Consider the following 27306-nt stretch of genomic DNA (forward strand, 5'->3'; position numbering starts at 1 on the left):
TCACCCGCTACAGCGCGCAGCTACGTTGACCAATAGCGTCACAGTTCAGAGGTCGGCGCGGTGCGAAGCGGAAGTTGTTGGCGTTCCTGCCAATGCAGCAGACGCGGGTAGCGTTTAGCAGGCTAACGCGCCTCTCAACGCGTGCTGGCTGTTTGTCACTGTAAAGGAAGGATATGAAAACGCTCGGAATGGGCGAAAGAAGCAGCCGGCACGTCCAGGGAAATGATTTCCACCGGCATCGCCTCTGAAGAAGAGGATAAGCTAACGTAAAGAAACCCGGAAGTGTTGGAGAAGGTAACGAGCTTGCTACTGTAGCTTGCCTGTTTAGCTGAGAAATCAAAGTCAGGGATGAAATACATCGTTAATAAAACATCGTCTATGAGATGACAGGGATGTTTAGGGTTACCACTCGTCTTTAGCTGCTTAGGATATGCTAGCTAGTCAAATGACAGCTTGTATTTAAGTCGTTAGCACCCGGATGCACCATGTAAGCTAGCTACTGTTATAAGTCATCATACTTTTTCTTTCTACACACGTACTATATGAATCAAATTTACTTTCCATATGTTAATTCTACAACTTGGTCGGTGTTTAGTTGAATGTGATGCAGCAGGAAGTAAAGAGTGTGATCAGTAACCAAAAAAGAACAACACAGGAAAACAGCATATCTTATGAATCCTTTTCAGCTTTTTTAAGTAGTGCATGTCATATATAATAATTGGCATGCAGTTTGAGCATGAAGTAGGTGCTCAAAAGATCCGTGCATGCTTTTCTAATGTATTTTCCACCAATATCACAGATGCTAAACTGAATGATTAAATGTTCACAACTTTCCACAACTTTATTAACAAACAGCATTCCAATAACACAGGACGTAGCATTGTTTGATGAGCTATTTGGTGCATAAAGTTTGTCCCATGCACCTATTTTATATTCAGGTTTAACCACTTTGCAATGCCAGACACTTGTCAGGTACTGTGCTGCTCATAAACGTCTAATCTAGCTTGCTAATCAACAAGAATGCTGTGGTGGCTCATTGAGCCTCGGGCTGTGCTTGACACCTAAGCAGGAGAAGATGTTGTCCTGTTTGATTACTGACTACATCTCTTTGTATGTCCCCACAGCTCCCAGCAGCCACAGACACAATGAGTGCCAAATATGGCCTGGTGAGCTACAACAGTTCACGGAAGCACATTTCAATTTCCATCCCGTCGTCCACGGAGGTGATGTCACCCCACATTAAGTCCGTGGAGGAGCTGAGGGTCCTGGGAATCAACCTGAGCAGCTACAGTACCCCCACTCAGTTCCTGATCTGTGTGGCTGGAGTCTTCCTCTTTTACCTCATCTATGGATACCTGCAGGTAACACAGGAAGGAGAGAGACACACACAGACACACACATTGTTGTTACATTGTAGGGATAGTGCTGTTGTGTAGCACCTGTGTGCCTAATTGCATGTTCAGTTATGACAGACAGGCAAAATGAGTTCCTCCGAAGTTTGCTTGTAATTACATGTAGTGTATTAAATGCAGTGTTGTTCCTGTCTGTATAATTGGGGGGACAAATGCTGGTACCTAGAGACAAAGTTTGTTTATCACAAGATGGCGTTCAGAAGGCTATCATTACCCTCTTGTGATTATGTACTTGGCCCTCCATCCAGGAGTTGATATTTTCCGTGGAAGGATTCAAGCCTTTCGGTTGGTACCTCACTCTGGTCCAGTTCGGCTTCTACTCCATGTTTGGCCTAGTGGAGCTTCAGCTCACACAGGACAAGCGTAGAAGGTAAATAATCTCCTGCTCCCGGATGATAGACTTTACCTGTTGTACTTCATGTTGAAGACGGTATTCATTTGTCTTCCAGGATACCGGGGAAAACCTATATGATGATAGCATTTCTAACGGTGGGCACGATGGGCCTGTCCAATACCTCTCTGGGCTACTTGAACTACCCTACACAGGTCATCTTCAAGTGCTGCAAACTCATCCCAGTCATGATTGGAGGAGTGTTTATCCAAGGTAAGCTGATTCTACTGTATGTGTGTATATATACACAGATGCTACAAATGCAAATATTTATTTAGATATGCTGGCGGTTTCTGCTTCACAATATTTTGATCCTTCATGTAATATGATTATTTTGTACCACCTTGCAGCTAATATTATAGCTCTAATCCTTTGTCTTCCTCTCTATGATATTATTTGATCCGCTCTTGACTCCTCAATTCTGCGGTTGGATGTTGTCCATTATATTTGTGGCTTGTCAATCACAGTGTTGAATTTGTGAAACAGATGGAACCTGAATCAACAGTTTAGATTAACAGAAGTCAGGATTTTTAGGTCCAGGTTTCCTGCTTTCTGGAATACACCCAGACCTATCATTGTCATCAGTTGGCAAATGTGCCTATTTAGAATCGTTCATCATTAAGTGCATTGATCTTACATTTGTACAGTCAAAAACAACACAAAATCTGTAAATTAACCATTTGTGTTTAAATTAAAGAAGAAAGTAATCTGTGTTTTTCTTTATTGAACTATAGCAACTATTTAACGATAGTCAGGAGAGCGTATACTTTACACCTCATTTCAGTCATCTCACATGTTTCCTTTGAAGGGCTGACCACCTTTCAACATCGGGCACCTCCTTTTTATCTATGGCTGTTGTTTTCGGTTGTCAGAGCCCACTCGGCCATACTGGTTCTGTCTGTCCTTTCATCCTCACACCGGCCCACTCAAGGTTCTGGTTTCTCAACGTCAGACAGGTTTTTTGTGCTTTTTTTTTTTTTTTTTTTTGCCTCCTTGTGTCTCTCTCTGGATGGATAGATGTGAGGACCGGGGTCCCTCAAGGGGGTAACAGAATTTATTCACTTAGAATGCAAAGAGGAAAGAAAGTGGGAGAGAGGGGTGGATGAAGGGAGGGGTGTGGGGTTGCATCTGATGTGAGGCCCTTCAAAGGCGAGTCAGGGAATCAAAGCCGACCACGGTCGACCTGATGCTGCGTCCCCTTGTCAACCTCAAGGCATCTATCCGTCAGACTGTTTTTGGAAGATTCCTTCATCCTGTTGTTTCTTTCCAAACTTTTGCTTTTTTCGGTGTATTGTTACTTCAGAAACTTCCAGTCGTCAAGAATACCCATTGTCAAAACTTTTGGTTACGTCTTTTTTTTTTTTTATCTGGTTCCAATGTCAACTTCTTTTATATAAAAAGGGTTGGGTCATCTTTTGAAAGTCTTTGCAGCCCACGCTTGAGGCCATGCCTCTGTGTTTGTGAAGTTTTACCAGGTGTATCTCTAAAACTTACTGTGTTTTTCCTTTGTGAGGGAATGTAGGTTCCTAATTCCAGATTTAACTGCTCTGCGTTTGTGTTCCAGGTAAACGCTATAATCTGGCCGACGTGTCTGCCGCTCTCTGCATGAGTCTGGGACTCATCTGGTTTACGTTAGCTGACAGCAAAGTGGCTCCCAACTTCAATGCCACAGGTAACTTCTTTGCCTTTACCGGAAGTTATGAGGCAGCGCCACTGAAGTGTGGAGACGTAGATTTCTAAGTGCCAAGTACCCACTAGCATATCTCTTTATAGTTTGAGGCTAAAATGCATAATTTGCTCATGTGTTCAGATATGCATGTTGTCATTTGTTGTGTGTTTATTTGTGTCTTTATGTGTGTGGCATACAGGTGTTCTCCTCATCTCCATGGCACTGTGCGCAGACGCCGCCATTGGAAATGTGCAGGAGAAGGCCATGAAGCTTCACAATGGCTCCAACTCTGAAATGGTACGCTGTTCATGTCTGTCTGCAACAAGACCAGACCGCTATGTAAGAATTGGTATTCTTTTATGTGATGTCATGTGGGGTTTTGTGGACAGGTGCTGTACTCGTACTCCATCGGTTTTGTCTACATACTGACGGGCCTCCTCTGTGTCGGTGGACTGGGCCCGGCTGTGGCCTTCTGCTCAGACGTGAGTACACCTGAAGACCATATGACAGTTAGATACTAAAAGTAGCTGACATGATGCCAGAATCTAATCTTCTTTTTAAGATATGCAGATAAATAGTTCCTTGTGCTCCTGTATAACCTCCTTAAATGTGAGAGGAAGCTACTTTTTAATTAAAGTTAGTTTATATACTTGTAAGATGCTGTTTTTTTCTGTAATGTGTGTGTTAAATCAGCTAAGTTGTCTTTTATCCTCTCCTCCCTCACAGCATCCTGTGAAGACGTACGGTTATGCGTTCTTCTTCTCTCTTACGGGTTATTTTGGCATCTCCTTCGTGCTGGCCTTGATCAAACTCTTCGGTGCCCTCGTTGCTGTTACAGGTCAGAGCAGCAGTTTGTCAAACATTCCCCTTTCTTCATTCTGGGATGATCTGAACAAGTAATTGATTTGTAATCTTAGTTTAGGCAGAACATTGTGTCATAATTCACAATATATTTCAAAAGAAATAGGCTAGGAATATCTCTTTGACCGCGTTTGAAAGTCACGTCTATTGAGCCTTTGTTTCTGAGTTTTAATTAAGTAAAACCACAAATGTGTTTGCTCCTTTGCAGTGACCACCGGGAGAAAGGCCATGACTATCGTTCTTTCCTTCATGTTCTTCGCCAAACCTTTCACTTTTCAGTAAGTACGGTCACCTTTTGACTTTGATCAGTTTTCGTCTAGTTTAATGCAAGTCTACACTGACCTCTCCTTTGACTACAAAAACTTGATTTGGCTCCCCTGCCCCTGGTTTTTCATGTCCTGAGTCCATTTTCAGACCTCGACTCTTTTTCCTTGTACTCCACTCTTGCTCACCCTTCAACTCCTCTTTGCTGTCAAAAGGGTCTCGTTTTTTGCTCTACCTCTCCTGATCTGTTTCTTTGTCCTAACTTTCCACACAAACACACACACACACACACACACACACACACACACACACAACATACAAGTTACAAAACAACTTAAGTGTATTTTTGGCCAACTTCTTTCTCCCTCCAGCTGGTGTGTGCCCTCCACCGTTGCTGGACTCACAGTCCCGTTCGTGGCTGCAGTTTGCACTTTTAAAACAAAAAAAGATTTTATCATGACTATATTAATAGTATTATCCGGCTTTCCGTGACCAACTTGCTGAACCCTGCTCCAGTTCATACCGTATAACCCATTATTACATTGACATTAATTAGCATAATGCCTATGTTTGCCAAATATCTAACTTTTCCATCTCTTTGTCATCAGGTATGTCTGGGCCGGCCTTCTGGTGCTCTTCGGCATCTTCTTGAATGTTTACAGTAAAAACAAAGAGAAAATGAAGCTTCCTTCCATCAAGGACCTCAAGAGTTGGCTGCTGAGAGGAAAGAAAGTACGATTTCTCTCACAAGACGTATAGAAGACACACGCGGAAGACCAGCGCCGGTGGACTGTTCAGATGAGGTGGCCCACGTGTCTCGGGGTACTGAAGCCTGTGCCGGGGCCCACGAGCCTCATCAACACTGAGCCAAGGAGGGGTATACAGGGTTCGACCACCAATCAGCCTGAAAAACACAATTAAACTTGGAGAGAGTCACTCTATCCCATCTCTATGTACCAGTACACCACTGGTGTAGAACTGCCTGAAATCATTCAAACTCTCTGCAGCAAACTGAAGGAACTGTTCCTCTTTTTTTTACAAGGGAATCAATGCTTCAGACCCCCACAGAAACATTCCTATATGGAGGACAACACTGAGGACTTTTCTAAAGGGAAGCCAGCGCCTTAGCTAACCAAACTGCACAGTTTTGCACTGGAAATGACTTGTACACTTAAACCCTTGAGTGGTTTTTAAAAACCTAAACTTTGGAAGGAAAGAGTAGAGAGCGACATACTGACCTGACATGACTGAAATGAATGTCCGACACCCTAAACAAAATAAAATACATATTAATAAAAAAGCATATTAGCCCCCCCGCATGTGCCACAACGACGGAACAAAACTTTGTTTTACGTAATTATCGTTTTGATGAAAGTGGCTCTTTTGTGGTTTAATGGTCATTTATATCTGACTGTGCCCTAATTCTTGAAAAAAATGTGTGATCATGTGGTTATAATTTAGGGGATATAGAGTCATTCGGTCCTGTGTATATCAATACAGCAAAAATGTCAACTGCCACAATTGGCTTACTATGTCTGTGGGTGAAAAGGTATCATTCTTTTTACATTAAATCAAACTGAGACGTTTCTCTTAAAGTCCACTGTTTTCTCCGTGTGTATTTTGTCAGCCAACCCTCATTCTCTCCTGATGCACCGCTTGAGAGAAGAGTTGAAATTTTGCCAAACTCTGTGAGTGTGTGTGTGATTGTGTGTGTGTGTGACTGTGTGTGTGTGTGTGTGTGTGTCCATCCATCCGGGGGCCCTAGGCATGTTTGATTAGGAGTCCTGAAAAATAATGAAATAAAAAAAAGATAGCACTGCTAGACAGAAAATAAACAGCAGTCTTCACTGTGCCGAGGCCGTCCTATTCATTTGGTTCCACCCTGTGTTTGTGTGTGTAACAGATGATGTGATGAAGCTCACACCTGCTCCTCCAGCAATACACTTCCCCCTGTCGTACCATTCAAGGATATTTTTGTTGTTTGTAGATTGTTTTAACACTTTTACACATAACATTAGTGTGTCTGCCAAGAACACATTTGCGTTATTGTAACAGTAGGTGATTGCATCATAATCTGTTGTTGTGCTGTGCTACCCCACATGCAGACCCCCCCCCCCCCCCCCCCCCCCCCCAATATGAAGATCAGCATGGACGAAGCATGGCTCAATGAAGTCCGAACGCGGACATCAAATTCGAGCAGAGCGAAGAATCCGACGGCCAAAACACCAAGACCATCATCACTGAAACCCTGCTTTTAGTAAGAATATTAATGTGCATCTGGTTTATATTGGTTATAAAGAAGGATCCAGATAATCATTGCCCAGGAAATATATTCTTGTCGATTCCTATTCATTGTTATCGCATTGTGTTGTAATCTAAGACACATACCCAGTTTATGACTAAATTCTTGTGATTAGTGGGTTGTTAGCTGCAGGGCTGCAAAGTGATAAGAGATGACGTCCTTCAACCTTGGACCCAGAATCCTCCCTACAGCGGGAATCCGGCGCTGATGTTTAGTCTGCTGACCATGCATTGTGACCTCTCAATGGAGATACACAGGTGAGAAGATCCATTTCTTTAGAGGTCAATAACGTGTTACAAAAGCTCACTTTGTTTAATTGTTTGCACACCCAAAAGGCCCAAATCAAGGAGATCTTTAAGTAGGCTATGAATAAATTGGGAGTGTTGAGAAGTCTTTTGTCCTTGATGATCACTGTGTGTGTGTGTGCGTTCATGTCGCTACCATTGCATGGTGTGAAATGAAAGAGACTTGCCAGCTCAGCAGGAGGCAGCTGAGTGCATCTCTCTCTGTGATCCTAATAGAGGCCCAGATATTACGGTCTCACTTCCAGGCGGGAAACCTTACGCTGGGCCAATTAGTAATTTGGTATTTCATAAAATTTGGCAGCTCGTGTGTGTGATGACAAACTGACAGAGATCCTCTCTCCTTCAGGGAACCTTTGGCAGTACACACACACACACACACACACACTGAGAACTGCTAAGTTTTCCATTCCAAAGCAAAGTGGCGAGTGGTGAACATATTTGGAGCACGTAACTCAATTGAAAAAAGAAAATTACTTTGGATACATTTTCTGGTTTGGCTGCAGATTCTGGTTTCACACAAGCAGGAAAAAAAGGGAAAACACTTTCTTCAAGAGGCCTTTTTTCTTTTTTTTTATTACACACAGCGCCGAGTTTAACAACAGTTCTTGTATGATTGATGAACAGTGAAACAGTCCATTAGAGGTGGAGAGGTCAGGTTGCAGTGTTAAAACATTAGTTTGCCATTATATACTCCTTTTGATGTGCGGCGCGCAGTACTGCTTCATCGCTATGGGAACGGCTGTTCTCTTCCAGCTCCCTGAAAGGTCATTATGGGATGGGAAAGCCCAATTGACCCAAGGCAAAGTACATCATTTGTCTTTTAGCACCAGGAGAACACGCCTAACAAAGCAGGCTGACCCCTGTTAGAACGCGGAGGATTTTGGCCATTTTTCAAAGCCGCACAGGAATTTGCTGTTCATTGAAGTCAGCTGTTTTTATTGTTTTAACACAAAGACTTTCCCTTTTTTTAAATCATAAGTGACTTTAGTTGTCTTTTAGCAAGGGGATGAAATGTGGATGTGTTGAATTGTTTCCTAATATGAATGAGGGATGTCTTTTTTTGATTTAGCAAAATTATACCTCATTCTTTCTCCCATTGCGTCCTCATCATCCAATCCCTGACTCTCCATCACACACACACACACACACACACACACACACACCTGGTAACGTAGGCCATCCAACCTCTGCTCTCACACGGCTGCAGCCCGTCCTAATAAATAATGGGAAGTGTCCGGAGCTCATCATCCCAGCAAATAGGCTGCTATATAATATGCCGTCCACTTCAGATGGGCTGCTATATAATATGTGGCCCGACCTCGGATAGCCGCAGTGGGGAGGGCTGGCAGCCCATTCATTATGGGTGCAATCAGTTCAGCGGGGGCAGCAAGGTGGCTAGGTGAGGGCTAGGTATTCGCTCTCACAGAGGCGTGCACACACACACACACACACACACACACACACACACACACACACACACACACATGCATAGTCCCTGTCGTCCTCGCCTAAATAGGAGCCGCACACACAAACAATGATGGAAACCGAAGAGATTTATGTGCAACTTGAATGTAGTGCGTTGTATGATTAAATGCAGTTTTCTTGAATGAAATCTGAATGAGTTGAGATGATTTTGTATATTTTTCTGTGAACATTTACATTTTTTCTTCATGACATTTTGGGAAAAGATTATTATCTAATGAACTAACAAAAATAATACCACATGTAGAATAATAATCATTCATTTATTCTGTCCATTTTCCAGAGACATGTATTCATTCTTTTATCCCCCTCTTCCTTCCTTCATATCCCATCTCTCCTCTTTTCCTTTCCTTCCCTCCTTCCCTCTCCACATCAGCGCTGCCTCCCCGCCTCTTCCTCCATCTCCTACCTCAGACTCATTACACCCCACCCACCCGTAGCCCAGCCTCTGCGAGAAGCTCTCCTCATATAATATGATGGCCATCTGCTAGGCTGAGCCGCGCTTTCCAAAAGCCCCGGGGCTGGATGTTTATCTGTCGTCCCCCCTCTCAAACTCCTTTAAGGATGCAAAACATATCAGCGATCATCGCCGCCACAATTAGCACAGGTGCTGCTGAGCTGTAAAGTGATCAGGAGAAATGGGAGGAAACATAATTGAAGTGGATTAGAGCGGAGAGGTGGGAGGGGGGGGGGGGGGGATGAAATAAAAATTCTGGAGGCTTGGACAGCAGCCCTTTTCTATGCTGCTGTTTAAAATTCACTGTGCTGTGATTAAAACTGGTGCAGAGCGCTGTGGTGGAAGTCCTGGCAAGGAGTTTAAGTTTTTAACAGCTGTCTAGTGTTTCTCTAACACCGTTTCCATGAATGTGGTCCTGTCGGGTTGAAATGTGTGTGTGTGTGGGTGTGTGTGTGTGCTTGTGTGTGTGTGTGTGTGTGTGTGTGTGTGTGTGTGTGTGTGTGTGTGTGTGTGTGTGTGTGTGTGTGTGTGTGAGAGAGAGAGAGAGAGACACATGACTAACCAAAGTCACGTTGTCAGCATCCTCTGACAACATGGCAGCAAACATTTGTGTACATGCAAACACATCGATACAGTACAGACACACACACACACACACACACACACACACACACACACACACACACCATTTTCGTAGCTTGAGCAGGGTTGAAATATTCCATAGCAGTCACTCATGAAGAGAAATTCTTAATAATAAATATCCAGCCAATAATGAATGTGCTCCTGGCTGCAGTTGTCTTGGGGGCATAATATCTAATTTCCTCCCAATGTTTCATATCCCTACTCCTGCGTGTCGACACAGTCCATCATTACACCCCAATGCAGGTTCCTATCACTTTTATTTATTTTTCAAATCAATATATAAATCAAAGCCCGGACAGATGAGATTCAATAAATTACAGAGCACCGGACAAATGCAGAATGTTAACTGTGTACCGGGAGAAGAGAATCCCATGGGTGCTGCCTGCTCTGCACTGCGAGCTCCAGAAAAATCTACTAAATGTCACATTAAATCACAGCTAACTTGAATATTAGGACTCGGTGCTGTTTTAATACAAGTGGGAAAAACTCATCCAAGACCTTATCTGAAGAACTTTTGTGGATTCCACGTACCCTCACCAACAGTATATCTTATATTATGCCTTATTTTGTACATTTCTGAGACAAGCAAGTCGATATTACCCATTATGGTCTTGGTAGTAACAGAAAATACAGCCATTAAACATTGGTGGTTGTGAAGGATCCCATTTTGCTTCCCTTCCCACCAGGCTTTCATTTAAAATGAACTGGGGGGATTGCAAAATAGAGCAGTGGAGCGCTGATCTTCTGTGCACCAGCCACGGTGTGAGTCACCCCCTTCTATTCCAAGCTCAGCCACATGGAAAAATGGGAGGGTTAGCGGGAGAAGGGTAAGAAAACGGGGGCAAGAGAATATGAAGCAGGTGAAATAGAGCATAGAGAACAGGGGAGGAGGGTCGACAGCCTTGTAAACCTGCAGCTGCCATGTTGAATCCTCACTGCGGACTCACGTAGGTGCAGGGGGCTCAGCAGTCAGCTTGGGCATAGTCCCATAACGTGAAGGGCGGGCTCAGAGGGCACACACACACACACGCACACACACACACGCACAGGAAGCTATACCTGAGCTTGGCAATCATCGCTATCAGCAGGGAATATGCTACTATCAGGCCCCATAACATCAGAGTACACCTTGGCACTGACACCACATGACATGCATATGTGCGGAGGCAGCGTGAGGCGATGCCAGGCCAGGCAGCAGCAGGGGTTTGAGGGAGATTCCCACTGACAGTGGTCCGGTGGGGGGGAGAGGAGACCTCCACTGCAAAGTGAAACAGCAGGCCTTCTTCACTACGTGGTGGGAGCACAAAGGGAGAAGCAGAGCCACATGGGTACTGAGAGAAAAAAGAAATGTCCGTTTGGTATGTGAGTGGCTGGCATGGTAAAATCATAACAATGGTGGCATATAGTCACCATAATGAGGCATAATTGGACTTAATATGAAAATATTGTATCATATAAACGTCATATTTGGTCAGCAGAGCTGGAATAAGCAGAACAGTATTGGTTCATGACATAGAGTCTGTGTTCAGGCTGCAACTAACAATTTTTATTATTATTGATTTATGCTGTTTGTTTTCCCAATCAGGCAACTATCTGACGAAATGACACTATAACACTACATGACCATGGCCATATCAAATTGCTTCTTCTTGCTGATCTTCCAAACCCAAATATATTCAACTCTTGCTATCACATAAAATGAAGAAATGTAGAGAATAGATTCTCAAATGTATCTAATCTACGTTACCGGCTAATCGCTTCCACTTCAAACTATATGGTATATGAAGGGTCTATTTTTTTTTTACCTTGAGGAACCAGCAAGAGTAAGCTAGAATTAAAAAATGTAATTGTGGACAACTATTTTCCAAGTAGCCCTTGCTTCAAAAGTCATTAAATCTAGCGATAAAGTTGCCAAGTCCGTCCCATTAAGGCCTCCCTCTGAAGCCACTCCCTCAAAATGGTCATTTAGAAGGTAAACAAATCATTATTTCATTTGGCCTGATTGATATGATGAGACAGACTTGTTACAGTCCTGAAACAGCAACAGATATCAGATTTGTTGTATTGATTCCTCTCAGGATGCAAAGATAATTTCAATAAATATAATGACAAAAAAAATGTTTTTGAAGAAGAGGCATGTAGAACAGGTAGGAGAAGAGTTGAGATGCCCGAACATGCTGCGTTCAACCAGTTGGTGCTCCAGACAGTTTCTACGTGGCCTATGCTGCTGACTGACACTATGAAGAAACAACCATTTATTTGAACAAAAACAAAGATACGGCCAATAAATTCAAACTTGGCAGATAGCAGAAGATATGATATTTTTGTAATCCTTCTATGAAAGCCTTCCTTCTCAAATAGACATCAAAAATAAAACAATATGACTCTTTATTTGAAATGTTTCGGTTATTATAATTAGCAATATTTGGGGCATCATTTTATTCAAGGGAATTTCTGATCAAACATCACAAGACAGACTATAAACCTCCGATGTGATGGTTTGGAACAATTATATACAGTATCTTTTAACGCTACGCTGGGAAACGAGATCTCATTTAGAAACAATAGCGAAGCAGAAGGCAGTTGTTCCAATGTGGAGAATATAAAGAATAAATAATCCAGTTGTCTGCAGTGCCCAACGCAAAGCAATTTAACGCATCAGTGGCAGCCGCCTATTAATTTCCTGGGGAAGGAAAGAAAGGGGGGGCTGGGGGGACTGATTGGAGAGACAACACAGCCGCATCATGTATCACTTCAGAGCCAAACAAGGCACACATGCACAAATAAATGCATAAATGCACACACACACACGCACACTAATCCACACATGCAAAGTTGTAATCATACTGCTGTTTCCCACAATGTCGGCGGTTGCATGGGAGCGAGGTGGCACTCTATGCTTAATGATAGTGAATTAAACAGGGAAGCCTACGGATAGGGAGGCCCATATGTGGCTCTTGTCCTCAGGGTGTTGCATCAATAATAGGCCCCCCAGGCAGGACGTTCCCTGCTTCTCCCATGCATTCACTGCAAATCCCAATCCGCTTTAATTAGGTACCCAGCTCCTGACCCCTCCCCTGCTTCCCAAATAACTGAAGAGGGCGTGGCAGCACCAATATCGCTGGCGCTGCTCCAAACGACGACACCTCTTTCACCATGGGGCAGGAAGAAGGGGGGGGGGGGGGGGGGAGGGGGAGAACGCGGTGCTATAAATCCAGAGGTATTTGGACACGGGCCACCATCAGTCCCAAACGACCACTGTGGTGGCAATAAACATGCAGGGGCCACAGCCAATAAACATACCACCTTCAAAACATCATAGCTGCTGAATTCTTTCAATTCTTCAACTCCAAGTTCCCCCCCATCCCACGAGCTGAATCCACTTCCATCTCAGTGGCAGAGAGAATTATCTTAAATATTTGCCTACGAACACTTCCTGTTTACAAGGGACGGACCAATTCCTCGTTCTGGGGTGGAAAGCAGCACTGGACCGTCTCTCTGCCACTCTGCCAGCGATTCAATTGACCTGTCTCATGGAATCAGTGTTTTGTTTGATGCATAGCTTTTCATTATCACTATGGCCCATCATTACTTTCCTCTTATTATAGTCTGGGGGACATTCGAGACAGTTCAGAAGAGCTGTGGATGAGGGACAACACACACACACACACAGTCGTTCCTTTCTTTTGGGGGAGAAAAAAAAATGTGCCCCACAGACATAATGTCTGTGTTTTCCAGCAATTAATTAATGGGTCCCCAGCTAGTTAGCAGTAGGCAGCACTTGTTTCACCGTGGCGACTGAGAGAGGGCGAAAGGGGTTGGAGCCAGGCTCGCCTCGGTAGCTGCAGGCTTTTAGTTGTGAGCCACTGGATTTGGACTATTTTTAACGAAATCCTTTTATGGATAGATAAATCTGATTTTATGCAAGAAGAGTCTCCTGGGTTTCAATTAACTGGGGGTCACGCTGCAGATCTATCACAAAAAAGAAAGAGGGAAGGGAGGAGAGAGAGAGAAAGGGGGGGAGGAAGAGATGGAAGAGAAGGAGAAAGGGAAGAGGAAAGCCTTTGATTAATACGGCCTAATTAAACATTTGTAAAATGCATTATCTGCACTGTTTTTTTTGTTTTTTCTTTCACGATGAGCCACGGTTGCCTAATTGTCCCCCCCCCCCCCCCCCCCCCCCCTCCTAAAAGTTGTTTTGTAGTTACATCATGGTTGTTAATAATGCAAAAGACGCGTTGGAGATCCTTTTAACTGCAGTTTGTCTTTGCACAATTGAAGATTCAAAGAAAATGTGTAATTGGGAATGCTATGTTTCTCGCCCTTCAACTAGTCCTGTGGGTGCCTTGAAAACATTTGACTAACTGCAAAGATTTGGTTGGGGAGGGGGGGGGCACACTCCTGCATGAGACTCTGGAAACTAATTTGATTCCTAAAACATGCAAGATGACAGCTTTCCGCTGCACGGCGGAGGTAGATTTGACTTTGAATCATGACACACTGTTTAATCACGGGCCACAAGGCATGGAGAGTCGCTAGACCCGAGGAGAGTCACATAAAGAGTGTCAAGCATGCGGGGCGAGAGAGACAGGGAGAGAGCGAGGGAGAGAGAGAGGGAGACGGAGAAGACAGGGGCGAGAAAATCCATAACAAATTAAACAGTGTTTGGTCAAAACACACAGCATGATATGTGCGTCTATCACCTCGCCGCTCTCGCTGTCTCATTGCGATGCATATTTCTTCCCAGCCGGCACCGCTCTCTCATTGTTAAACTACCCACGGGGCACTTCTTAATGTGAAGTTGATCTCAGGTTGTAGTCGCTTACACATGCACACACACACACACACACACACACACACACACACACACACACCGGTTCCACTCAGTACACCCCACCCCCATTGCTGCTATGACATTTCTCTCCCCATTCAATTCCCAGCGTGTGCAGCAGTAGCAAAGCGTATTATGTCCATCTTTCTTCTCTCTCTCTCTCTCTCTCTCTCTCTCTCTCTCTCTCTCTCCCTCTCTCTCTCTCTCTCTCTCTCTCTCTCTCTCTGCATAGTGAGGGAATGATTCAGTTCACCAGAGCACGGAAAGGCACTCCTATACCTTTGGCTGAAATGCGTGTAAATGAGTACTCTCTCTCTCTCACACACACACACACACACACACACACACACACACACACACACACACACACTGACGCTGATTAAACAGGCAGGTTGAGGAGCATCAGTGACAGAGTCCTCCTTCATTACCTTTTATTATCACACTTCAATAGAGAAACCGTCTCGATCAAACATTCTTCCATTCTCTTCTTAAAAACTCTCCTGTGTTTTAACATGCTTGTCGCCTTGTGGTTAAGCAGCTAGAATCGATGTTTTTTATATCAACAACAGGTCACATGACTCCTCGTGTTTAAAAAGAGTTGCTCGTAAGAAGAACCGGCGAAAAGATTCTCACTCGGCGCTGCAGTTGCTCTCTGCTTGACGGAGCTTTATAGCGTCTTTCAGCTGATTGTTTCAATTTTCCGGCTCACAACTTCACTGTTTTGTTTCACTGTCATTACTCTCGTAGCGTCGTGTTCGGCTGCAGATTTTGAGTGGGAAGAGCCGACTGTACGCTTCTCGCTGCAGCATCAAATGACAGACAGACAGAAGTTAGCGACGGTAGCCGGAAACACAGCGGAGTTAGTTGAGACCGAAAACAGAGCTAAGAAGGAGTGAATGTTGAATTCATCATACGGCTGTTAAACTTTTTGCTTTATCTACCTAAAAGGGTGATAATATATCAGTGTATTGTTGTTTCAAGTGTGTCCACATGTGTGACACAAAAGTGACTTATTGATGCAGCTGTCTATCACTAAAATGTTTTACGCTGCTTTCAAACCCCCACTTCACCGGTTTTACCTCCTCTCTCTTCTCTTTTTTCGAACCAGTTGTTACTCCCATCCTCCAGCTGTGCCCTTACCTCCCCTCCACTCCTACCCTCTCCTATATTGAGCTTGTCATCTCTGGTTCCAAGGTGCTCTAAGTGGAGGCAGTGCTACGGTGCTAGCAGGCTCTGCACTGAGCATGCTCAAAGAGCTAGCCTTACTAATTAGGGATACAACCTTGATGAGAACCCCCCCTCTCTCTCTCACACACACACACACACACACACTGTATAAGCATGTGTATCTGGGCCCAGAAATTACTTAATATGATATATTAATATATTTCTGGCAGGAACAGCAGGAGGAGGGTGCTCGTTGGAGACAAATTTTCCAAATTAATTTCTAATTTAAAATCCTATGCCTTTTATTATAAGCTGTGGGCACCCTTGGTACCAGAGACACAGCAAAGAGGAGGGAATAAAGGAAGATAGAGAGCAGTGGGATAAGAGTGAAGTCAAGGATGGAAGGAGGAATAATAACCTAGGCCTGCCTTTGCCCACAAACCAAATGAATAAACGGAGGGGGATATGAAGACACAGGAAGGATTTAACTGCACATGGCCGGCTGAACTCGGCCCAGCTTAACTCAGCCATGAGAGAACATCCCCAGAGAAGAGGAAGAGGGAGAGGAAAATAAAAGAAAATGGGTCCAAAAGTTTTAGGCATACTTGGATCTCCCCTTTGCCCTAATTAGTGGCCTCACATCCTCGCTAAGCCTGAGAGGGAGGAGAAGCCAGCGGCCTCGACCATGGGTCTTTGAGAAATTGTTATGAATCTGCACACAATAACCCCGGGTGCTCATGGGAAATGTAGGCCCGGAAGCAGAGCGGTACTGGAGGTCTTCAGAAGCTCAAAATGACCAATTAGGCCATCTTATTTTTGGCCAGAGATAATGCAGGCGTCGGTCAACATCTTCTGTTCATAATTTATGCCTATTACTGAGGATTAGCTGCACTCATCCTTTCAAGGGCTCAGCAGCTATACACAGTTAAATGATTCATCGACTCATAAGGCATGAATTGCAATTAGTGCACCAATTTGTAAAGGAATTCTCTATAGCCAGAATAAAGTGAAAAGTGTGAAAATGTGCGTGAGCTATTGTGTAACATTTAGGTCAACAGGCACGCGATTTTGATTTTACTTTGATTTTCATAAAACAAAGCTCTGGAAATCGAGTTAAAATGGAAAACCGACAGAGCCATCATGCCTCAACTGAACGTATTATTAAGCGCTGTGATATATTGTTCTGAGTCTACCTTCTCCACTGTCATATAAGTGCCAGTGTGCATTTACTTTACAGCGTGTTCATTCTCAAATTACCCATGAGGCAGCAGCTCTGGGTGACGAGGTTCTGTCTGAAGTCATCCCATTCTACATCAAAATGTTTTACCCGTTTTAAGGCATGTTAGCAGTGTCTTCTCAGAGATATCATAATTTGTATTAATAATAATTATAATAGCCAAACTCATGTCTCTATAATTGGTTACAGCTCCGTGTTTTTGCACTGAAAGCCAACCGTGAGCATACTCTTGTTTCCCCTTTAAAGAAGAACTTAAACTTTGTTTACTGTACAGTTAAACCAGGCCCTTCTCCAGCGGTTACATCAGTATGTTAATAGCGAGTGTATCAGTCATTATATTCCTTGTTAAGCTATTATCCACTGACGCACCGCGCGACACGCATGGACTTGTAACGGCATGTTTAATCACCAATCTACCCAGGAGCCTACAGCTTGTTTCAACTAATATCAAATAATAGCACAGCTCACCGTGTAATGAACAAACACCCTCTTCCCTTACACAAAGACACACACACACACACAGCATCGCTGCTACACCCTTCCAACATGGCGCGGTGGCATCGCGGACATGGACATGTGTCTTCCATTTCGGCTCTTGGGGCTTGTGTTTCGGCTGAGGCTTTTTTTCTTCTTTCTTTGCTGCGACTCTGGGTGTCGTGTTGGCTCGGGGAGAGGCACGGCGCTGTAATTAAGGACAGAGGGAGGAGGATGTTCGTTAGATGTAGTGTCCTCATTAGTGTAAGTTCCACCCGGAGGTGGTGCAGAGCGACGAACACCTAATGAGACGCATATTGTAATGAAAGCGGGGGAACCAATAACCGCCCAGATACGAGCGGGGGCCTCTCAAATTGGGGCGTGAAAGACTTCTGATGCGTTCTGCACAATGTATAGATTTCTGGCTCTGCAGGGTAAATCATTTGTGTGGCATTCATGAAGCAGGTGTAAAATGACAACTTTTCGGAAAATCCTCAGCTCTAATAACATTTTACAAGACTTTGGCCACACATTAATGCGCATCAGTGCATCCAGAGCGTATTTTGTAATATCCTGTCTGAGGTTTATTCACTTTTTGTTTTCTCTTTCACTTCCATCTATTCATTGAAGCATCGTGATAAGCTCTGCATGTGTATGCCAGGCTACAAATCATTACATACAGTAAGCAGCCAGCCAGCCATACAGACAGTGAAGGGGCTCACCTGCCCTGTGGCTAAAGACGACTGTAGCTACTGTATCCTGCACACACACACACACACACACACACACACACACACACACACACACATGGACAGAATGTCTCACAGCATGCTTCTCGCCACAAGTACTGTACAGGTAATCTCACTTAATCATCTCAGAGGTCACCGCGAAAGCGAGGTGGGGTGATAATTGCTGTGCTGAGCCGCAAAAAGTGAAGGATTGCAGGGGAGAGAAAGAGGGAGAGGGAGGACGAGATGAATGGAGGAAGGAGGTAGAGAGGGAGGATGAGAGAACAGAATAGAGATGTGTGTGAGTGTTACTGCTGGAGGGCAGATTCAGAGCGTACCGGCGCTGCAAGGACAATAGCCGGCCCTGATGCTTAGACGAGAAATAGGATATTATACCTATGTGACATTATTAAAACTATGTTATTTAGATTTTTTTGTGTCGCTCTGTTATCTATTTCTTTTTTGTATATAAGTGCAGTAAAACTCCAGTTAGAAAGGCATAATGAGTAACTATGACAGCCATACCAGGTATGTGAATACGAAAAGCGAGGAAAAATAGAAAGAGATACAACGAGAGGCAAGGAGGAAGAAGGATGGAGAGGAGCAGAGCGAGGGAGCGTGACAGCTTCTCTCTCTCCCTCTCCCCCCCGGGGGGCTCGCTGGCCTCGCTCGGCCGGTGACAGCCGACCAAACAGGTACACTGTGAGATGATTTAAGGCGATAATAACCTCCACTTTGGCGGACGGATGATGCCGCTTGCGTGGCGGCTGACGCTTAATGAATGAAACATTAGTAAACACGAGTAAAAACATGATTAGAGAGCCCCCCTGCAGACAGCAGGCGGAGAGGAGAGAGAGAGAGAGAGAAAAGAAGATGAGTACGCAAATGTGTCTCCCCCACCACCCACAGACACACTGCCCTCGCCTCACTCCCGTCATTCTGACTGGATGGGCCAATTCTTTTTTTTATTCATACTCAGCACTTTTGAATAAAAGATGAAAGAGAGGAAAGGGGACCTCAGGAGTCAAATATGTATCCATGTATATGTGTGTGTGTGTGTGATCTCTCTTGTCTTCCGGCTGAGTTGCCACTAGACCAGATGATATGTGTACAGCAAGGTGTGCCGCCCGCAGATATGCACAAGCCATACAAAGTGGCTTTATATAGGCAATGAGACAAAGCTCTCCAGATGCAAGGTGAAAAGAGGCAAGGACTCACTAAAATAGATATGCACTGTCACTGCCCTACCTACCAGCCCGCCTCCGTTAATGTGTAACGGAGGGACACGCTGGATCACTGTGATCCACGGGCAAGACAATACGGAGTGAGTTAATAAAAACGTCATGCAAGGGACCATAAACAAATATCTGTTCATGGCAGGTTTCTTTGGTGCACAACCAGATCAGAACGTTGATGTTAATTAAAACAAGACTGACGTGATTGATGCTTCTTTACAGAATTAATTTGTATGATTCTTTGCTGCATCACCGTGTCACGGCATCGCACACCCGCATGCACAAAACACACAGTAACCTCAATGCCTCCTCCAACACGGAGGGGCACGTCCACAGAAGAGCAAACTATAAACTGCAACCTGGCTCGGTGCACAGCAAGGTCGGCAGAAACAGCAGTTTACTGTCACCGAGGGGAAAACGCTGGAGCGATATCGTCGGCTAATAACACTAAATAGGACAACAGCAAGTCAGAGGGGACGCAAATAGAGGAAGTGCTCACTCACCTATTTCTAATCGCGGACATGTCTTTGGCAGAGACGGAGGGACACGCAAGGACACACAAACAGGCCAGACCTATCTTTGACTCTGGGAGGGACGGTAAAAACAAACAAGGGCAGAGAGGAGAGAGGGTGTGTAGCAGAGTTTGGTAGACAAGGAGTGGAAGTGGTGAAAGTAAGGAAAAACTATTCCCATAAATGTAAAAATGTAAAAGTAGAGGTGATAAAATGTGGACTTCAATCATTATAGATGCATATTTTAGATAACTATAGCTTTAGGTCTGTTTTCATGTTGATAATAATTAGTGTCAAAAAGAGAGTAAATGCACTAATATGCCAGATACACCTAATATGGTATTATTTATGGGTTTTAGGGGTTCAATCCTCATATGATCGACCCCAAAATGTCAAGGGGGCTCTTTGGTTATACAGACATATTGGAGACTGATGTAAAAGTCTCAAGTTAAGCTGAATTAGCATCAAATCCATTAATAACATCAAAGATGAAAGATAAATTCCCACCGAACATCGATGGTTACCATAATGTTCATATGTATAACACAGTGTGACTTCAGAGTCAAATTAAGTTCACTGGGCTAAATTATGCCAGGCTGGATTTACCCATTTATATGACTCTTTTTATGGCTGATTCAAAGCCGCCTAGCTAATCAACGCTCTATTACAAAGCTTCTCCATGGCGGCAGTTTGATTGGCTTCAATTTACATAATGGTGGAACGCTGAGAAAGTGAGGCCTCAACTGCTTTCCATTTCTCCGCCGAGCCGATTAGATAGGTTTATGGATTTGAAACATGTGCGAGGCATTGATTTTATTTATTTCATTATTCATTCATTGGTCTATTGCACCCGGGAACAAGCAAGTTGTCGGTCTGTGACAATCATGAGGGGAACATTTCTCCCGTCCTGGACTCTGCTTAGTGCCGAAAATCCAATTTGTGTTTGGAATGAGAAAAACTGTTTCATCTGCAGGTGCAGACCTCTGAAAGTGACACGGAAACACATATGCACAAGCATAGGGATGTTATCGCCTAGGTTGTATATTTAAATGAGCAACATTGCTGACAAACTATAAATGTAAAGGACTACAATCTAATCATTTCTTAGTCCCTCCCTTTCTGACTTATCGTTCTTGTTTTTCCACACTTCAGATTCATTTGATTTGTCTGTATTGATCTTGTGATGAATCGTAACTATGTCATGCTGAGAAACTTGAGTTGGAACAAGAATTGAACCATGCCCATAGTTGTATGTGACGCACCAGGCTTTCAACTCACTCCAATGTAAACGCTGCCGCAGCAAACATTGACGGCAAGAGCAAGCAACATAGTATAACGTGAGGCTGCCTTTGGTGTATGGGTCATCAAACACAGGACTTTAACCCAGGAGACTGGTGTTCATGTCTCGTGCACCAGAGTTGTAAGTCACATGAGTTGCTACTCACATTTCTAGCTTGTCACTCAGTAGTGGAGTGAGTCATTAGTCAATATTCCCAATATTTGACAAGTTGGGAATGAGGAAGCATTGTGTTGGCTGCACTCAGGCAGCATTGCTTCAAGCTAAATGCTTATATCAGCAGGCTAAAATGCTCATAATGACAATCCAAACATGCTGAACTTAAGCAGGTTTATCAAGATAACCATCTTAGTTAATATAATAGTTTTTATATAATATTTTCCAATCAATACACCCAACTTTTCCTGGGTTTAGGCCAATTCATGTGAGAGATTTTGACATATTCCATAGGCTAAGTGAAAACTTTTACTTGCTGGTGGCACTAGAGGCAAAGCCAGAAGAACACTGACGTTTTTAGGGTTCATCCTTTGGGGACCATAAATGTCTGTACCGATTTTAATGGCAATTTTCTGTCCGTACCAAAGTGGCATTGCCATCCTTAGATTAATGTAGTTAGCATGGCTAAAAGGCCAGAGTTCCCTGTCCACCTGTGCTAACAGAAGATTTTAAAAATACATTTTCACATTCAAGTATCCACCATTTGATCACTATAAGGGTGTAAAATCAAATTAGAAACCAAAGAAAACACAAGTATGGTCTAACAACAGGTTGAACTACACTACTTTGCCATTGTAATATGCCTTTTCAGCCATACAGCAATTGAGAAATAAGATAAGGTGCAGTTGCTCCTGTTGCAGTCGGCCTTTTTGTGCAAGATATGGGTTTCTATTCTGTACCAGCTGCTACCACAGTGTATATTGTGGACCTGTAAAGAAAACTGGGTTTGAGAGATAATATATCAATAACACAGCAGTCTAAACATAAAATACAGTGTGTGTGTGTGTGTGTGTGTGTGTGTGTGTGTGTGTGTGTGTGTGTGTGTGTGTGTGTGTGTGTGTGTGTGTGTGTGTGTGTGTGTGTGTGTTTGTGGCTGCCAGAGGCACCCCAGCAGGAATCTCTGCAGTCAAATGATTTCCCATTCCCTTTTCTCCTTGGCTGCCTAAGCCGCCATTTACAAAGAGCACCAACAGAGGATGGTCATACGTGCCTCAAACACACACACACACACACACACACACACACACACACACACGCGCGGGCACACACACATATCTCATGCACAAAACCAGCTTACACACACATGCCATGTCAAAGCCTCAGTTGTCTTTGAGTGTATTGTCAGAAGCCTTGTGGCAGTCAATCCACAGATTAATAAATAAACAAATGAAATTAAGCAAATTGAGCCATTAAGACACAGTCACAAAATTATAATAAAAGTAATAACTTTTATCATCATAACGAATCATCTGTCAAACGACGTGGTCGTTGGCTCCCTCATCCAACATGAACATAGACCTTTATATATCTTTTCAACCCATTTAGCTGTTTGTTTAAAGTGTTTAAATCTTTTTCATTAGGATCTCCTTTTCCCTTTAGCGCATACACGTGCACACACACACACACACATGCACACACACAGCATCAAAGAGCGAAGCCCCATAATGCAGCACCTCTCCTTTGGTCTCTGCCTCATGAGCAAGCCTGAAAGTCAAGTGGTGGAGGATATTAAAACAGGAGAAGAAGAGCAAGAAGATCAAATTCCTCCAGAGCAGCAAAGCTGGGGGCGCAAAACACCGATGTGTTTCCCCTCTTCCTCCCTCTCATCTGACGCCACATGAAGCCCGGCGCAGGTAACTGCACTTTTTAATGATGCCATTTGCCTAATGCCTTCTTGAGGTTGTCAATCTGTCTCACATTATCCCTCATCTCGCCTGTCTCGCTGTATCACCCGCACCGCCTGACTCCAGCACACCAAAGAGCAAAGAGCCTCGCCTGAAACATCGCTGCAGCGGCCCATTAGGAGCATCCCCCAGACTAATTGGTGGGGGAGACACCACGCCAAAGACGAGGAGGAAACAACAACAGGCAACAACAAAAACAGGGGAGAAGAGGACGGTGATGGGCATATCTTTTATCCTGCGTCTTCCCCAACTTCCTCTTTCTGCTGATCCGGGAGGTTCCAGCACGGAACAAATTGGGATGAGGGAAGGAAGTTAAAGGGGGAAATCTGTTAAGCCATACGTTGACAGCTCATGTTGGAGCTCTCTCTGTTGCCTTCTGCTGCCATCATGCTGCTCCTGTCCTTGTCAATCTCCCCTGTACCCTCACACTTTGTCTTAACCTCTCTCCGTCTATCTGCTCTGGGCTCTCCACCCTCGTCTGACGCCACTTCTCCCTCATCACATCCCTGGAAGGTGTCTACTCTCAAACGCGCCGTCCGTTGCCTCATATCTACCTTTTAAGTGATGCAACGCCGGGACAAGTCATCTGACAGCGGGGTAGCGTTCCTTACCAAAGATAATTGGTGATACTGTGCAACACATGCATTTTATGAGACGTGTATCCAAATATTGCCACGCAAGCACGTCTTTTTCTTTAGTGCAACGTTAGCATTGCCTGTCAATATGGAGAAGTCAAAAGTGGAGAAAATCAACAAGGAAAACCAGACACTACGCAAAGTTATAGAAAGTTATTTCTTCATTTCTGCACCTTGAACACTCACATACCTCTCTACCATAAACACACGTACACACCTTTTCATCCGATCACACGCAAACACACACATCTCCGGCACACGTTTCCCAACAGAGGCTTTTTATGACAGGGCCGGGTGACATGAAGTCCGCTGGATGAATAGTTTGATAGCCCCAGGCGGGCGAGGGGAAAAGGATAGGCCGTAAATAGGATTGAAGTTTAAATGGAATAATGCAGCCTGGAAAAGAGCTAGGGCCCCGGAGTGGGGGGCAAACCCAGAGGTAACACAGAGGTGACGAGTTCGCCTGGAGAACGACCGGAGCAATAATAAAGACTTCTTTTTTTGGATGGATGAGAAGTGAGAAGAACGGGGTGTTTGAGACAAAGTGGGAATATGATATGATGGCGCGGACAGGAGTGCAGATGAGGAATGTTGGTTTAGTTCTACCTGAACTGAAACTAGTGCCATGTAGGGATCACTGCAGATGGGAAATGGACAAAGGAAAATGACTGTAGCATAACTAACATGTTTTGAAAGAGGGAAGGGAAGGGTGTCCTTTGGAGCTGATGAGTGGACAGCCGGGCGTTGGAGTACGTGAGTGATCCCAGTAGGCCCACATTAAGAACAGAGCACTGCCTTCGTTACGAGTCATTAGACAGCCTTAAAGCTGATGGCACGGGCAGCGAGAAGATTAATAAGTATGCAACAAGAAGGCCATTTGCACGATGTTTGCGTAACACTCTCACACATTATGCTGTGTGCTTGATAACGCAATCAACTGAAGAGTCCCTCCTCTTCCGGGTGCCCCCCATGGGACCTTATTTCCATTTTCTTTCAAAAATATCTACGGTTAAGAGACAGCCGTTTTATTGTTCCTGTTTCAACCGTGGCCTGAATTACACATCATTTTGCACGTCAGGTTGATGGGTTAGGGTTACGATATACACGATACACGATAGCTATGTTTCAAGCACAAATGTGATGTTATCTCACCTGATGTGTTTCTAGGTCTGGAAGCAAAAGAACAAGCGAGATCCGTTGCTTATGTGGGTACACGAAACACACAGGTATCCGGGCTTCAGCAAGATATGTCACTTATGCATCTGCCTTCCAATAATGTGTTTTTAGCCTTTAACAACCGTACGTATTTTTCCCAAAATAAGGTCCCATGTTGGTCCACAGGAAGGTGAGGGTCTCTATATCGAATGCAATAATTGTGGTATGTGCCCCTTTATAATGTACCTTGCATTGGATGAATGTATCAGAAAATGACTAGTCCTGGGTGCAGGGTAACCAGATAGGGTAATAAAACACAGGCAGCGCAATGATTTTGTATTTTACAACAAATTATTTTCAGTACTTCAATGAAATAACCATCTTTGTCTGATTGTAGCAATTGTTGCAGCTTTATTTTTCTTTTGCGCAACAGCTAGAAACAAAACAAATGATGTACTATATGGACCTTACCTTGTAGACTCACTAATCTAGATCTTAGCCATCTTTCCTGTGCACTCTCTCCCACTTACATCAATAAATAGCAAGCATAAAAATCATTATGCCTGATCCCCCAACAACTGCAGCTTGGGATAAGCTTCACAGTAAATTAGCTACAATTAGCGCTGCAGCAGACATCGACAAGACCATCCCCCGAATGCTATTAAATGCCCAACCAATCATATCTGAGTTAGTACAGTCCACTGGATCATTTCTCAAATCAATGATCTCAGTAAGTGCTCAGTAAAAAGGCCTCCTATGCCTGATCAGCTGGATGTGGACAATTAGATTGGAGTTAGGGGACAGCCTTGATTAGCACTTTGCTCCAGGGCAATGCAGTCATTTACTATGCAGCGCTGCACCACGGCACCTTGGTACATACTGACAGCGGCAACTTCAACGTGCTGGCATGCAGGTTAAATGTGTTTTATTTAAGTTATCGCCTTACTTTAAGAACCTTCAAAGGAAATTTGTTCTAGGATTTCTTTAAAATTTGTGTAGCTTCGTGTAGCGTTCTTCTCGAGTACTTGGTTTTCAACCGTAGTGTTTGTGGAGCTGTCAAATTGATGCTAGAAAACCAAACAAGCCAAAATCTAGCCTGAAATGTCTACGTCATGCAGTTTCAGGCAATATGAAAAGGAATGCTTGCACTGAATTATGACCAACCTCAGCTTACATTTGACTCGTTTTTAGTGTAGCGTGTCACCCACATTTCGTTTTCCTCAGATCCCAGCTTTGTTAAAGTAATGTAGACCTTTTTCCCCCAACTCGTTATCAGTTTATGTTGTGGTGCAGGGACTTGTGCAGCACACGGGAACCAAAGGCAGACTCAGACATGCCAAAACAAGGAAAATGTTTTAATTAAGCAAAAAAGCTTACACATTGAAAGGTCCAAAACACAGGCAGAGTAAGCAGACACATATACATTAATCTCACTATGTAGGCGACTTAATGCACAAAGAAACGTGGGAGAAAAGGAGGGACAGGTGACGGCAGGGAAGACAACAAGCTAGACTTTCAAACTAAAGCAGGAAACGAACTACCTAAGGGTTCGTGACACTTTACCATCAAAATAGACTAAACAATACGTACCTCTTATTCAACATGGTATTAGTCTTGCATATATTTAACTACAATAATGTACTATAAACAGCACTCATACATTTAAAAAAAAACCTGAAAATGTTAGCTTGTATCACTCGTGTATTGCAGGGTGATGCCTCTGCACTACACTGTGCTCACTCGCCCATGTCACCCGCTGCCACCAGGTAATAGTTCTGCTGCCCAAGCAGCATCAGCCAGTCCTCACCTCCATGAAATTAAGCATAAAACATTAATAGAGGCAGATTAGGTCTTAAAACCGGACTAATGTAGCATGAAATGCTGCGGCCATGCTCTAGCGATCAGAAGCTCTGCGGACTGACCTATTTTATAACCTGCTGCGTCTGAAGCCTTTATGTTCTTGATGCGACACACATATGTTCACGTACACACGTGGGAATACAGAACGTATTATCTTATATGTCTTTTTCATGAACATGTATACAAACACCCTGCAAACACATCTCCCTGGGTGCACACACAGCACAAACATAGCAGACATCAATCGAACATTAGGTTTTTGCAGCTTTATTCATGTGTCAGGAGAATTATTGAGTATTTGTGAAAATAGGAGACAGAAGAATGACTCAAATATTTACATTTCAAGAATGGCAAGGACATGGACTGAGTAATATTTACCCATCAGGTGGTTTGTTGGTTGGAAACGGGCATCTTTTCCACCGAGGAAGGCCTTCAGTAACGTTATATGCTCTTCTTTTAATGTAGATATAGTAGTGAATAGAAGTGATG

At 43.8% G+C, this 27306-nt stretch overlaps 1 protein-coding gene across 1 annotated transcript; it reads left to right on the plus strand.

Moving 5' to 3' along the window:
- The first annotated feature begins 77 nt into the window (after positions 1-77).
- On the plus strand, positions 78-6197 carry slc35b3 (solute carrier family 35 member B3). Its single transcript, XM_084033616.1, has 10 exons — positions 78-294; positions 1125-1361; positions 1661-1782; positions 1862-2016; positions 3368-3475; positions 3672-3769; positions 3862-3954; positions 4199-4310; positions 4542-4611; positions 5206-6197. Exons 2-10 carry the CDS (start codon positions 1146-1148, stop codon positions 5354-5356), a joined length of 1125 nt encoding a protein of 374 aa, XP_083889742.1. The 5' UTR covers positions 78-294; positions 1125-1145; the 3' UTR covers positions 5357-6197.
- Positions 6198-27306: the final 21109 nt, after the last annotated feature.

The sequence above is a fragment of the Eutrigla gurnardus genome (assembly GCF_963514095.1).
Source record: "Eutrigla gurnardus genome assembly, chromosome: 18".
In the NCBI taxonomy this organism is placed as follows: Eukaryota; Metazoa; Chordata; class Actinopteri; order Perciformes; family Triglidae; genus Eutrigla; species Eutrigla gurnardus.

Excerpts from the sequence above, each read along its gene's own strand:
- slc35b3 (XM_084033616.1), top strand. The coding sequence starts at position 1,146 with ATGAGTGCCAAATATGGCCTGGTGAGCTACAACAGTTCACGGAAGCAC. Across the intron at positions 4,311-4,541 it reads TGCCCTCGTTGCTGTTACAG|TGACCACCGGGAGAAAGGCC; the intron begins GTCAGAGCAGCA and ends GCTCCTTTGCAG. Across the intron at positions 4,612-5,205 it reads GCCAAACCTTTCACTTTTCA|GTATGTCTGGGCCGGCCTTC; the intron begins GTAAGTACGGTC and ends CTTTGTCATCAG.